This window comes from Gadus chalcogrammus, chromosome 2 (genome assembly GCF_026213295.1).
Source record: "Gadus chalcogrammus isolate NIFS_2021 chromosome 2, NIFS_Gcha_1.0, whole genome shotgun sequence".
Classification (NCBI taxonomy): domain Eukaryota; kingdom Metazoa; phylum Chordata; class Actinopteri; order Gadiformes; family Gadidae; genus Gadus; species Gadus chalcogrammus.
Genome location: NC_079413.1, coordinates 295330 through 310739, shown reverse-complemented (window position 1 = coordinate 310739; position 15410 = coordinate 295330). Strand labels below are relative to the sequence as shown.

Below are 15410 nucleotides of genomic sequence, written 5' to 3'. Positions count from 1 at the left end.
GAGAGACAGAGAGAGACAGAGACAGAGACAGAGACAGAGACAGAGAGAGAGAGAGACAGAGACAGAGACAGAGACAGAGACAGAGAGAGACAGAGAGAGAGAGAGAGAGAGACAGAGACAGAGACAGAGACAGAGAGAGAGAGAGAGAGATGGGACATATATTCTAACAGAACTATCAAAATACTAAATCAAACATAACTTGCTTATGCATAAAGTCCATCCCTCTGAATGAGATTAGTCCTCCGTCACCCTGAGCAGCCTACTGGAGGTGTATGTCTACTGGAGGTGTCTCCGAGGGGGGGGGGGGGGGGGGTCCAGGAGGGTTAGGAATCCAAGGAATGCTGAGCAAGGACTTCTCCTCTGGAGGAGGCGCGCCGCGCGTCACTCCCTGCTGGGCCCAGCTCCTGGTTCATGTCTGGTCTTTGGAGCGGGGAGGGGGGGCAGTGTCCACGTGGTGAGGAGGTGAGGCCTTAACCTGGTGTCTTTGACATGTTGGATGTTATCCACGCCATGGCCAAGCAAATAATGCATATTTTGCGACGCAAGGCCACAGCGTGGAGTTGTTTAAGCTAATATGCTCCCCCAACCATAACTATTGAATCACACTTAATAACACTCTATACCATCATCATGTTACTTTATGATGTACTTTATATTGCTCATTCAGAGACTGAATTAGATTACACATGCACTTCACAAAGTCATGCAACATCATCTCAGAACTTTGAGCACATCTAACAACTTTCCACCTTGTTTCTGCCTTGGGGTTGTCGACTAACTTAGTCATACAAACAGATTGTGTGTGTGCGTGTGTGTGTGCGTGTGTGCGTGCGTGCGTGCGTGTGTAGCTCGGACAGGATGATAGAATGATGATCTGGTGATAAGCAGAGGACATGGGCACTGGACCACACAGTCCTACAACACTGCACCACTTTGACCATGATGCACAGTCAGCCCTAGCAGGTAACAGAACTCTTAACACCAGTGTAAACTCTGTAACTCAACACTAAGACACACAACCAGTTGTATTCAGCACAGAGACAGAAACCACATCCTCAACACACACACGGGAGGCAGAGACACAGATGAGGCGTTGGGATGATCCTCTCATCGTTCAAACAGCTCAAGCTCCTGAACAACACGACTGGTTTCATCTGCGGTGAAACCCGACGTACTGGGAGACTCTGAGGATTCCATCGCGTCCCAATGAGAGGCAGGTCATTGGTTCAGATATGCTGGGTCCTGCCCCAAGGGTCTAAACCAAGACAGACATATTTGTTGATTCCCTAACATTCTGTTTTGATTCCCGCGGTTCCCAGGGTTCTGGGGACGGCTCTCCGCTCCAGAGAACACGAGTGTGCCGTTGGACGGGGAAGTGAACGCTCTCTCCGCAGAGGAAGCCATTGTTTTAGGGTTCTCTTTCTCGGACTGAGAACTCAAAGGTGTCCTGTCCCCGGCCCCCTCATCTCGCCTCTAACAGCACGTTCCTTTTCTGCTCTTTTCTGAAGAACGTTCTGCTGGTTCCTGTGGGTGTTCCTTCACTCACCTTCAATAGAAACGACTTTTATCTCAGGGGACATCAAAGCTAGCGTGACGGACAAGTGAATCATTCACGCACGTTCACCGTGAAATGCTCCTGGTATGGAACACACCCATGGCCTCTAATCGCGCTCCGTCAGAGAGCTGTTTTTAGATTTCTATTCTATTGTCACCGATTGTGTGTGAAACGTTCCCTGGGCTCGCAGAATAGACTCTGGGTCCAGGAACGGGCTGAACCTTCATAGCGAGCCCGGCCCTACAAGAGAGTGACGGTGGCTATTTCCAGCAAGGAGGGAAGTGCAACTCAGGAACTGTGGTCACATCTTCCCTCGGTAACCCCTCCGCTTCCTGCCTGCCAAATCACTACTAGGCAAACAGGAAACCACACACACAATGACGTGTAAACGCACTAGAAGCTGCGTTAATCTGTCGCACTGCAGCGCTTTCACACTCGCGTCTCTTTCATCAAAATCATTACCATCACAACCACACTGCTGAACACAACTGGTCATTTGTCTTCAACAATTCAGGGGTCGCTGTCTTCGACGGCAGCTAGGGTCCAGTGTGAGAGGACTTTACCCGCCTGTGGTACCAGTGGCTCTGGCTGGTCAGATGAGCAGAGTGAGGGCGTGTTCTCCACTGACAGCCGGCCCACTGCCACTCATCATGTTCTGGATCTCTTCCTCTCAGATTCACATCTTCATCAGCTGATTCTATTAATCACAAAAATCCGGGCCTGCATTTTAATCAGGAGGTGATCGGTGCGTGCCTGGGCTACGGCCTCAGACCAAGCCTCAGACCAGGCCTCAGACCAGGCCTCAGACCAGGCCTCAGACCAGGCCTCAGACCAGGCCTCAGACCAGGCCTCAGACCAGGCCTCAGACCAGGCCTCAGACCAGGCCTCAGACCAAGCCTCAGACCAGGCCTCAGACCAGGCCTCAGACCAGGCCTCAGACCAGGCCTCAGACCAGGCCTCAGACCAGGCCTCAGACCAGGCCTCAGACCGGCCTCAGACCAGGCCTCAGACCAGGCCTCAGACCAGGCCTCAGCACCAGGCCTCAGACCAGGCCTCAGCCCAGGCCTCATGACCAGGCCTCAGACCAGGCCTCAGACCAGGCCTCAGACCAGGCCTCAGACCAGGCCTCAGACAGGCCCAGACCAGGCCTCAGACCAGGCCTCAGACCAGGCCTCAGACCAGGCCTCAGACCAGGCCTCAGACCAGGCCTCAGACCAGGCCTCAGACCAGGCCTCAGACCAGGCCTCTGATCCAGCCTCTCTCAGGCCTCTGTCAGGGCTCTCCAGGGCTTCTTATGAAACATGTGTGGACCGGGACAGGGACTGGCTACCGTGACCTTCCTATTGGCTACCGGGAACACGTGACCTTCCTATTGGCTACCGTGACCACGTGACCTTCCTATTGGCTACCGTGACCACGTGCCCTTCCCATAGGCCCCTCCCAGCTAGGGAGGGGCCTTTTCTTGGAAAGGCAGAGCGGTCGAGTTAGCGTTAACAAAAGGTCGACCCTCGAGTGTTCCTCTGACACAATGGGGACGCTCTCTGCACTGGCAGGATGTGGTCCGCCCTGCAGTTCTGCCCTCTGATTGGCTCATTTCAGCAGCCATTCCGTCCAATCACTGAGCTCCTTGCAGGACGCCTGGGGACGTCCACAGCCTAAAGGATCATCTTGTCCTGCGCTTCCTCCACCGACCACAGGGGGCAGTGTAACAAAGCTCTCCTGGACCTAGATCCACCACAGGACCCCTCCAGGCTCTAACCTGGTCCCTCTCCATCACCCCTCCCCCCTGGTGGGGTTTTAATCAAAGAGCCTCTTTGATCCGCCTCTGAGATATGCTCAGAGGTGCTCTCAGGAACTCAGTCAGAGGTGACCAACCCCCCCCCCCTCCCAGATCATCGTGGCTGCGTCGTGTTAAAGCAGATTTTAATCAAGAGAAACGATCCTCCGTCCTGAGCGTGAGAGGACCCGCGCCTCCCGTCTCTCTCCCGGGACCCGGACGGGGGCTCGGATTTCGGGGTAACAAGCGGTAAAGGGCAGGCTGGGTGAGGAGGAACAAAACCCCCTCTGTCTGCCTCCCCCCTCCTCCCCCTCCTCCCCCCTCCTCCCACTTTAAGTTCGGATGGACTTAAGTCGACAACAGATACTTTGGAGGAGATTGGATTCAGTGGACGCACTCACACTGCCCGTCTGCCCGTCTGAGGAACTGTACTTAAAGAACTGTAATGTACTTATGCCGCTTTTCCACCGCACATGTAGCTCGACTCGACACGACACGACTCGACACGACTCGACACGGTAGCAGCGCGGGTGCTTTTCCACCGCAAATAGTACCTCCGGGACGTGGGCGGGGTCGTCTGCGCGAAAGGGCCGTGACGTATTTTTGTACGCGACGCAAACAACACCTACGTAACCCACACATGGACAGAACCCACGTAACAACAATGGAGAACATCGATGCGATGGTATTCGTGTTCGTATTATTAGCTGGCATGTTGAAGAAGTGGAATATGTTGGCTGCGGCGCTACTATGGCTGTTCTATCGTTACCAGCATGGTTGCCATGTCGCTCTCGTGACTTCGTCAGACTCTCTGGCCAATCAGTGGCCGGCCGTCTGCCGACGTCACCTTTTAGCATCGGCTCAGCCGCTTGGAACCTAGAGCGAGGCGGTACTAGAAAAAGCAGCCACTTGAGGTACTAGATCGCGGTGGAAACGCAAAAAAGGCGAGCTGAGTCGAGTCGAGTCGAGTCGTGTCGAGCTGGTACCATGCAGTGGAAAAGCGGCATTAGAGAACTGTACTGTACTTAGAGTACTGTACTGTACTTAGAGAACCGTACTGTACTTAGAGAACTGTACTGTACTTAGAGATCTGTACTGTACTTAGAGAACTGTACTGTACTTAGAGAACCGTACTGTACTTAGAGTACTGTACTGTACTTAGAGAACCGTACTGTACTTAGAGAACTGTACTGTACTTAGAGATCTGTACTGTACTTAAAGAACTGTAATGTACTTTAGAAAACCATACTGTACTTAGAGTACTGTACTGTACTTAAAGAACTGTACTGTACTTAGAGAACTGTACTGTACTTAGAGAACTGTACTGTACTTAAAGAACTGTAATGTACTTTAGAAAACCATACTGTACTTAGAGTACTGTACTGTACTTAGAGAACTGTACTGTACTTAGAGTACTGTACTGTACTTAGAGAACTGTACTGTACTTAGAGTACTGTACTGTGCTTAGAGAACTGTACTGTACTTAGAGAACTGTACTGTACTTAGAGTACTGTACTGTACTTAGAGAACCGTACTGTACTTAGAGAACTGTACTGTACTCAGTGAACCTTTCTAAAGTTCCCTGATGGATCTCCTTGATATGGTGGGAGGAGCCAGACGATGGCCAGCTGTCTGTTACCGTCCCAGCGGGGGGCGCCGGGGGGGGGGGGGGGGGGGGGGGTGGAGGAGGAGGAGGCTGATAGCCCACCAGGGGGCCGTGATAAGCCGGTCGGTCGGGGGCCGGTCGGTCGGGGGCCGGTCGGGTTTAAGACGACTGACATCTGGATCCAACAGCCTCTAATCTCCAAGCAACACGTCGGGACATTCACACTACCTTCACATTCAGGGCGTTTAGCAGACGCTTCTATCCAGAGCAACTTACAGCAAAGCATTTGACTGAAGAAAGAAAAACCAAAAAATTATCTCTGTCGGGACTCGGTACAGTAAGGATGTTCATAGAAGCAACTGCCCAGCACTAACAATCGCTGGGTATACAACTAAAATAGCTAATAGATAAGACGCGACACAAGTAGTACTTCTAAGTGCCAGGACGTACAACACGCAGTGAGTGTGTTAGAGGGGTGTGGGGGAGTCTTTTGCGGGAGGTGGAATAGCCGGATTTAGAAAATCCAGAATGGGTTTGGTTGAGACACATGGTATCAGGGTCTGGATCTGAATGCGTCTCCCTGAAGCACAGACCTGAAGACGCTGATCCGCCTGAGAGACTGAGGCACTGCGTTAGGTAGCATCCAGCCACTCCAGCTGGGCTCTGTATCAGGACTGGGGGAGGTCAGACCCCCCGGTCTGGACGGGGGTGGAGGGGGCGGTCTGGGACCCAGGAGTCAACGGCTATCTGCTCAACCCCGCTTCCTGTCTCCGTGCCTCAGCCAACCCCTGATGAGATCCAGAGTACACACACACACACACACACACACACACACACACACACACACACACACACACCTGGTGCAAGTCCGACTCAGTCACAGAAGAGCTTCTATCCAGCCTGAAAGTTTGCGAACGAGACACAAAGCGCTCTCGGGTTGGCAGGGAGCAGGCGAGACCCTCACAGGTGGACGCCAGGACGCCAGGCGCCAGGCGCCCTGGAGCCATCACCTCGTCCTCATCTGGAGAGCTTTAGGGTGGAGCAAGGGTCACCCCGGACGTCTCCGTCACCCCAGACGTCTCCATCACCCCAGACGTCTCCGTCTCCTGGTCTCCATCACCCCAGACGTCTCCGTCACCCCAGACGTCTCCGTCACCCCAGACGTCTCCGTCACCCCAGACGTCTCCGTCACCCCGGACGTCTCCGTCACCCCAGACGTCTCCGTCTCCTGGTCTCCATCACCCCAGACGTCTCCGTCACCCCAGACGTCTCCATCACCCCGGACGTCTCCGTCACCCCGGACGTCTCCGTCACCCCGGACGTCTCCGTCACCCCGGACGTCTCCGTCACCCCGGACGTCTCCGTCACCCCGGACGTCTCCGTCACCCCGGACGTCTCCGTCACCCCGGACGTCTCCGTCACCCCGGACGTCTCCGTCACCCCGGACGTCTCCGTCACCCCGGACGTCTCCGTCACCCCGGACGTCTCCGTCACCCCGGACGTCTCCGTCACCCCGGACGTCTCCGTCACCCCGGACGTCTCCGTCACCCCGGACGTCTCCGTCACCCCGGACGTCTCCGTCACCCCGGACGTCTCCGTCACCCCGGACGTCTCCGTCTCCTGGTCTCCATCTTGAGACCGTCAGGTGGACGTCTGAAAGGTCACCAAACGGTGTCAAGATGGAGACGGGAGACGGAAGGGGGAGTCACTTCCCGCTCCAGCCCCCCCTCCCCCCAGCAGGGCGCCCCCCCCAGCAGGGCGCCCCCCCCCCCGCCCCCCCCAGCAGGGCGCCCCCCCCCCCCCGCCCCCCCCAGCAGGGCGCGGCCTCGGGGCCTCATTGTGAGGCAGGGTGGGGTACCTTCTAGAGAATGGGTTTACAAAATGGAATGCAACCCCCCCCCCTCCATGACTCCTGCTCTAGATAGGGAGGGGGGGGGGGGGGGGGTCTCCTGTTGTAGCCTTGACTCATTGACCTCGACCCAGCCCCCACTGAGAGAGAGAGAGAGAGAGAGAGAGAGAGACAGAGAGACAGAGAGAGAGAGAGGGGGAGAGAGAGAGAGAGAGAGAGAGAGAGAGAGAGAGAGAGAGACAGAGAGAGTGAGAGGGTGAGAGAGAGAGAGAGAGAGAGACAGAGAGGGGGAGAGAGAGAGAGAGATAGAGACAGAGAGACAGAGAGGGGGAGAGACAGAGAGGGGGAGAGAGAGAGGGGGAGAGAGAGAGAGAGAGAGAGGGGTCACAGATGCACACAGAGCCTCCAGCCTCGTCACGCCGTCCTGCCTGCGACCCGGAGCTCAACAAAGACCAGGGAGGAAGGGCCACGCCCCAGGGCCCGCATCCCTCCACACACACACAGCGCACGCACACTGCAGTCAACACACACACACACAAGCACAAACAATAGATATACATACAGATATAGATACTAGAGAGATAAACATCTAGAGAGAGAACGAAAGAGATAGCAAAACAGAGCGAGAGAGTGAGAGAGACAGAGAGACAGAGAGACAGAGAAACAGAGACAGAGACAGAGAGAGAGGGAGAGAGACAGAGACAGAGACAGAGAGAGAGGGAGAGAGAGAGACAGAGAGAGAGAGAGAGAGAGAGAGAGAGAGAGAGAGAGAGGAGAGAGAGAGAGAGAGAGAGAGAGAGAGAGAGAGAGAGAGAGAGAGAGAGAGGGAGACAGAGACAGAGAGTGAGAGAGAGAGGGAGAGAGGGAGAGAGACAGAGACAGAGACAGAGACAGAGACAGAGACAGAGACAGAGACAGAGAGAGAGAGAGACAGAGACAGAGAGAGTGAGAGAGACAGAGAGACAGAGACAGAGAGAGTGGGAGAGAGACACAGAGACAGAGACAGACAGACCCAACCTCCCCCATGCTGCCGTGCCCTCCTGCCTAAACAATGCGTCCCGCGCTGGCAGGGCCGGAGCCCCGCCCTCTTCCTCTGGAACACTCGGAGCCGCCGTGACACGCTGTCCATTACTCAGACAATGGTCGCCACGGCCAGACGGACAGATAGACATCGCCCATCGCCTGTGAAGTCTGCCGGAGGGACGGCGGGCGGCTCTTTGTTGGCGGTGTTTGTTTAGTACGCGTCGATCGGAGCGTCAATAGGGGAGAGGGCGAGGGCGGCCTTCAAACACTTAATGGGTTGATGCTGTTTGAGGACTAAACCCTCCGTCTCAAAGCAGACTGGAGAGCTCCAGGCCAACGGATGGTCTGCCGGCCCCAGGATATGGGACTCATCTTCAGGACCATCGTGGCTCAACAATGCACTCACCCAACGCTGACATGAGACTCTGGGTTTCGTAAGGAGGGGACAAAGGAAAACCTCAAAGTGTGGCCGTGTTGGAAAGCATAAATGTGATCGAAGCAAAGCAGAACATCATGCCTCTGCCCGACAGAGGAAGGGGTTGTGTGTGTGTGTGTGTGTGTGTGTGTGTGTGTGTGTGTGTGTGTGTGTGTGTGTGTGTGTGTGTGTGTGTGTGTGTGTGTGTGTGTGTGTGGGGGAGCTGGTGTTTAGGGGAGCAGGGTGGGGTTGCCTGATACTTCGGCTGGAAGTCGACCAACAACAATGACAGGAAACCCAACATAAGCCTGCAGAGGCTGTGAGCGGGCCCCTGTGAGCTGGCCCCTGTGAGCGGGCTGTGAGCGGGCCCCTGTGAGTGGCCCCTGTGAGCTGGCTGTGAGCGGCCCCTGTGAGCCGGCTGTGAGCGGCCCCTGTGAGCCGGCTGTGAGCGGGCCCCTGTGAGCTGGCCCCTGCGAGCGGGCCCCTGTGAGCTGGCCCCTGCGAGCGGGCCCCTGTGAGTGGCCCCTGTGAGCTGGCCCCTGTGAGCTGGCCCCTGTGAGTGGCCCCTGTGAGTGGCCCCTGTGAGCGGGCCCCTGTGAGTGGCCCCTGTGAGCGGCCCCTGTGAGTGGCCCCTGTGAGCCGGCTGTGAGCAGGCTGTGATTCATGGTGGGCCGGGCCCCAGTCCCACTACGAAGACTCGGGTAAAGAAAACGATGCAAAGTTAGTTTAATTAGAGGCGCTGTTGGTTACATTAAAGAGCAGTTATTTCAGGTGTGATTCGTTAAAAATGTCCGAAGCATCCACGGCAATCAGTGAGTCCAATCCACTGAGTGGAACACGCCTGCCTCAGTCTGAGCCCACCTGGATGGTGTAGAGCCCTCCTGGCCCATTACTACACTAACCTCAGTGTCCGTGTATCCACCCATGTGATCTAAACCTGGTAAATAACCAAGGCTTCACCAGGTGTTAGAATCCTTCACTCACAGTAATCTTTGCAGCTTGCTTGACCTAAAGTCCTGCAGTAGAATTCACCGAACGAGTTGAAGCCTACACAGGCAGCCGGAAATACGACTGGACTAGTCAATTGAAAAGTGGGATCTTATATATCTTGTAAATAATTATCCAGAGCGTGTGTACGCTCACGCACACTGGGGTTGGGAGCACCACGCAGGGCAGAACAACATCCTCCCAGACGCCCAGCCAGAGGAGCCTGTTCCTAGGAAACCGTGTTGTTGCTAAAACGAGCTCCTCTCCCGATAGGAGAGGGAGCGACAGCGGATCTGAGGTCTTTAATAAGCAGCCTCTCTACGCACCGACAGATTAGAGGCTGAGTATCCGGGAGAGGGTGAGGAGGAGAGGAGGAGAGGAGGAGAGGAGAGGAGAGGGAGGAGAGGAGAGGAGAGGAGGAGGAGGAGAGGGGGGAGGAGGGGGAGAGGAGAGGAGAGGGAGGAGGAGGAGGAGAGGGGGGAGAGGGAGGAGGAGGAGGGGGAGAGGAGAGGAGAGGAGAGGGAGGAGGAGGAGGAGGAGAGGGGGGAGAGGGAGGAGGAGGAGGAGGAGAGGGGGGAGAGGGAGGAGGAGGAGGGGGAGAGGAGAGGAGAGGGAGGAGGAGGAGGAGGAGGAGAGGAGAGGAGGAGAGAGGAGGAGGGAGAGGGAGGAGACGGGGGAGAGGGAGGAGGAGGAGGGAGAGGGAGGAGACGGGGGAGGAGAGGAGAGGAGAGGAGAATGAGGAGGAGGAGGAGGAGGAGGAGACGGGGGAGGAGAGGAGAGGAGGAGAGGAGATAAGAGGAGAGGAGAGTGGATGAGAGTGGGAGTAAGAGAGGAGAGAGGAGGGGGAGGAGGAGAGGGGTGGAGAGCGAGTAGAGGAGTAGAGTGTTGGTATTGATACCGTGAGTCCCAACATGGTATAAACTAAAATCTAAATCCGAGTTATCCACATGATCTCACAAACGCCCACAGCCACACTGTGATCTCATCACACCACCGCCGCCCGTTCAGACACCAGAGCAGCTCGTCTGTAATTAGCATCTTAACCACGGCTGTTCACCCCGAGACGGCCTCCAGCTCCCAGGAAGAGGACTCGAGATCCCAGGGGCCCTAAAGAGACCCCATGGGGCCTTCAGAGGAGGCCCACAGGTCGGACAACAGGGACCCGGCCCGGTACAGATGCCTGTTTGTTAGTGTGTGTGTGTGTGTGTGTGTGTGTGTGTGTGTGTGTGTGTGTGTGTGTGTGTGTGTGTGTGTGTGTGTGTGTGTGTGTGTGTGTGTGTGTACTAAAATGTCCACGATTGTTTCTAAAGATGTCTGGTGTAATGTCTGTCTGAGTGCTAGTGTACCGTAAGTCTTCACACCACGGGGGTCCAGACTTCATTAGACTAGAGCGTCTGCTATCAGACCACCATGGGGGGGGGGGGGGGGTAATGGACTCTCTCTAATCAGGGGGGTGCTCTGAGTCCGCGTTAAGCTGCTTAGCAGACGGGTCGTTGGCCCACGCCTCCCCCTCCACCGTTCCGGTCGCTCTGCAAGGCGGGAAAATTGCAGCCGAAGGTCCGTGACCTTTGACCTTCGGGACCTTTGACCTTTGGGAGGGAGCGCACGCCGACGCGGGGCTGCTCCCTGTTACCCGCTCCTCACACTGTGACGTGTGGCACTGTGATGTTCACTCCATCATCATCACCATCATCATCATCGTCGTCTCACATCGCCCACAGTGACATCACACGTGCACTGGGACCGGCGTGGACGGAGAGACACAACGTCAGCGCAGTCATGGCAACGTACGGCTGACCCCCCCCCCCCCCCCGTTGTTGACTCAGAGACGGGGAGGAGACCGCACAGAGACGTCAGGCTCTGTGTGTCTTATAAAGGGGTGTGTGTGTGTGTGTGTGTGTGTGTGTGTGTGTGTGTGTGTGTGTGTGTGTGTGTGTGTGCTTGTCTGTGTGTGTGTGTGTGTGTTTTGTCATTAACAGGATGACAGGGGTCAGAAGGCCGACAGGAATGTCGACAGGATGTCGGAGAAGGTTCTTGGATCGGAGCTGGAGTCAGAGTCGGAGCAACAATACCCCTCCCACTCTCCCTAAGCCCCTCCCACTCTTCCGTTTGATGGGAGGGGCTTAGGGTGAGTGGGAGGGGTTTAGAGTGAGTGGGAGGGGCTAAGAGAGTGTCAGCGGTAAGATTTTTGTAATCAAAGCAAGGAACGGCCATAACTTGGTTTTTCTAGAATACATCAGTTATGAGCTGGGACTTTATTGATTATTTGAATCACTATCGACCAGCATTGACTCCCGAAATGTGCGGGTTGTTTAAAGCTACTGCAGTATCTCCATCAGTCACAGCAGGGAGTGCTATTTGTAATTATTTGTGTTTGTGTTTATAACTGCGTGCGTTTGTAACTGTGTGTGTGCGTTTTTCACTCTGTGTGTTTTGTATTGTGTGTGTGTGTGTGTGTGAAAGAGAGAGCGAGTGTGAGCTTGATATTATGTGTTTTGCGTTTGTCAGCAGAAGGACACACCCACCCCCACACCAATAGCCAGGAGAGAGTGGGCAGAGAGAGAGTGGGCAGAGAGTGGGCAGAGAGAGAGAGAGAGAGAGAGAGAGAGAGAGAGAGAGAGAGAGAGAGAGAGAGAGAGAGAGAGAGAGATGATGGAAAGAACAGCCTCAGCCAGCTGTAGCCTTGAACCCCCAACCCACTACTGTTCAACCGTCCAGAGACCCTCCCACTCCTTCCTTCGCCCACGAGCAACACGGCGGCCAGGAGTCGCACCCGAGACCGACCATCGCTACAGACACATGAACACGCCCGGCACTGGTTTAAGTGATGAAGGCACTGGTTAAGTCATATTACGGCTCGCCTAGATGATTTTTTTTTTCCACTATGTGTTCCACTCTGCGTCAACAGCTGCTCGCGAATGAGGGACTTTAAAACCCTTCTAACTCCTTCTCTGACGTTATTAGAACCATTCAGTCGATTCAAAGGTGGGTTCGGTCGGGGGCACGGCCTCAGTGGGTGAAACCCAGTAACTAGAGGGTTCCACTGGGATACAACCACCCATGTTATATAGGACTAGTAGCCTACTTTATTATTGTTAATGCGTTATCAGACATTAATACACGTTAAATCATAATTTCTAGAAGTGGACCTACCATGATCTCAGAGTTGCTGGTGCTCAGCTTCTTCTCGACGTGGACGTGGAGGTCGACTTCAGAGTCCCCGTTAGTCTCCGGTAACGGCGAGTCCGCGAGCGGGTTCCCGTTCTGGTGCTCCTCGGTCACCTCTTCATCCTCCTCCTCCTCCTCCTCCTCGCGGTCCGACTCGTCGAGCGGCAGCGGCAACCCGTCCTCTACGTACTCCCCCAGACACTCCAGCCCGTGTTTCTTCAGCAGCTGGTCGGTCTCCACGTCCACCACCACCAGCTCCAGCGCTCCCGCCGTGGCCCGTATCCGCGAGACCACCTGTTGGTGGCTCTCGTGCTCCACGTTGTCACCGTTCACGAACACGAGCCGGTCTCCCGCGCGCAGCCCCGAGGTCTCGGACGGGCTGTCGGGCTCCACGAGCCGGATGAACTGGCCCGCGCGGCCCTTCTCCCCGTGGAGGTGGAACCCGTAGCCGTTCTCCCCCTTCGCGAGCTCGCAGTGCCGCGGCCGCAGGTACTCGCTCTTGCTCGGCATCTTTTGTTGTTGTTGTTGTTGTTGTTGTTGTTGTTGTTGTTGTTGTTGTAGTAACGGAGGACTCCTCTCCCGTGCACGTTCTGACCCTTGTGTGTTCGAAGCCCTCGCTGTGTTGACCTCCTTTGGATGCTCTGCTCAGCGGCTCAGCGGCTCAAGTCTCGAGGGCAACTCCTCCTGACGGAGGGGGCGGGGTGTCGCGGGGTCTGAGGTCACGCAGGAGGTCCACTTCAGAGACTCCTTCTTGTTCAACTTTCAGACTCTGTGCGCGTCGGTCCCCGACTCACAGACCATCCAGTTTGAAGGAACCCCGGTCCGGGACGCTGACGTCTGATGCCGCAGCCGGCGAGCCAATCACAGTATTGGGGCGAGCGACGGGGAGGCCACTCAGGAAGAGGAAGGAACGCGCGCTGACGCCCCCTGGTGGCTCGTGCCGTGGAGCCGCCTCAGCAACTAGTGGGTGCGCGTGGCATCGAAGCGTGCGCGTGGCATTGATGCGTTCGCATGGCGTCGATGCGTGCGCGTGGCAACGACGCGTGCGAGTTACAAATACGCGATAATTATTAGGAATTAGCGTTGAATTTTAAGTTGATGTTGTTGAATCCAGTTAGGATTCAATCCAGTTAGGATTCAACAGAGAATTGTTTTTAAAAGTACTGCGACAGAGAGAGAGAGAGAGAGAGAGAGAGAGAGAGAGAGAGAGAGAGAGAGAGAGAGAGAGAGAGAGAGAGAGAGAGAGAGAGAGAGAGAGAGAGAGAGAGAGAGAGAGAGAGAGAGAGAGAGAGAGAGACTATAGGTCTACAAACCGTTGTAACATTTCTAATAATCATCATCACTAAGTAGGTGAATAGTGAATGGGTTTCGCAGTGCTTAGTAAACTGTAACGTAATTCAACAAAAGCCTTTATTTTTTAGTAGTTTGCGGTTCATGAGTTAAAAAGGCCCTTCCAGATGTGTTTTCTTCGGGCCTGTATTCAGCATATGCACACCTCCCACATTTGCGAATCTAACATTTATATATAACGCTCACATCATTCTATAACTCATTAAAATACAACATTTATATCTGACAGGTTTATTTAAAGTAAACTCCTTAGCGACCCAAGTTCCACGATCCACAAACTAATGTTTTTTCTACTAGAAGCAATATTCCATCGATTTTTATCAAAGGCATTGATTAAATTTACCATCTGTTAAATAACCAGAAATATAATTTATACCGCGCAATTGACGCCTAAAACATGCTGTTTGAATTATAACGGCTACACCAGCGGCGCAGCTGCCGCCCCCTAGTGGCCGGGGGGGTGGTGGTGCAGCAGACCGCTCGGATCACTGAGTGTGGCCCGAGATCTCCACACGAGAATCCCGTCCAGACCAGGACACACCGGCTGTAAAATGCACCTTACTACATGGTTCAAATCGACATGATCAGTTAAGTACTCGCAAAACCCCACATTGAAAACCAATGCCCTGATGAAACCACACACTCCCAACCACAGACAGACGCACTGACCGACAGACAAGACAGCCGTAGATACAGGCGCACGGGACAAACCAAAATAAAACAACTACGTACAATACAAAAAATACTTTATATATATATATATATATATATATATATATATATATATATATATATATATAATACGATAACAGAGCACTTGTTTATGGCACTTTGTGGTCACTACTGGACAGATATGGGACCGCGACAGACAAAATGTGACGTCGCTGAGACAGGTGGCCCTCCGTTTAAACACATCACCGTACACCAAAGACAACGTGGTTCTGAAACACGACAACAACTCTGGGCCGTGTGAATACGTGTGTTTGTGTGTGTGTGTGTGTGTGTGTGTGTGTGTGTGTGTGTGTGTGTGTGTGTGTGTGTGTGTGTGTGTGTGTGTGTGTGTGTGTGTGCGTGCGAGCGTGTGCGGCACAGCTTTAGAATGAGTTACGGGGGGTGTTATGAGTGGGTGTGATTGGCCATTACAAGCCGTTTGAAAACCTGCCTTTGCTTGTGTTTTAGTGACATCACAAGTGGGCGTGTCCACCTAGATGTATGATGGATATATGAGCAACGTTTGCTGCAGTCCACTTGGTAGGCTGGCAGCCTGATCTATCCATCATACATCTAGGTGGATACGCCCCCTTGTGATGTCACTAAGGCACAGGGAAGAGTGGGAGGGGTTTAGGGTGAGTTGGAGGGGTTAAGTGTGAGTGGGAGGGGTTAAGGGTGAGTGGGAGGGGTTTAGGGTGAGTGGGAGGGGTTTAGGGTGAGTGGGAGGGGTTTAGGGTGAGTGGGAGGGGTCTAGGGTGAGTGGGAGGGGTTTAGGGTGAGTGGGAGGGGTTTAGGGTGAGTGGGAGGGGTTTAGGGTGAGTGGGAGGGGTTAAGGGTGAGTGGGAGGGGTTAAGGGTGAGTGGGAGGGGTTAAGGGTGAGTGGGAGGGTTTTAGGGTGAGTGGGAGGGGTTAAGGGTGAGTGGGAGGGGTTTAGGTGAGTGGGAGGGGTTAAGGGTGAGTGGGAGGGGT

The 15410-nt window shown here is 54.5% G+C and overlaps 1 protein-coding gene across 1 annotated transcript in view; it reads right to left on the bottom strand.

Annotated features, from left to right (window-relative positions):
* Nucleotides 1-13190, bottom strand: part of nherf1b (NHERF family PDZ scaffold protein 1b) — a 24061-nt gene extending 10871 nt beyond the window's left edge. Inside the window, exon 1 of the mRNA XM_056609489.1 lies at nucleotides 12366-13190. Coding sequence (XP_056465464.1) covers nucleotides 12366-12890 — 525 coding nt within the window. The 5' untranslated portion in view covers nucleotides 12891-13190. The remainder of the gene's footprint in view (nucleotides 1-12365) is intronic.
* Nucleotides 13191-15410: the final 2220 nt, after the last annotated feature.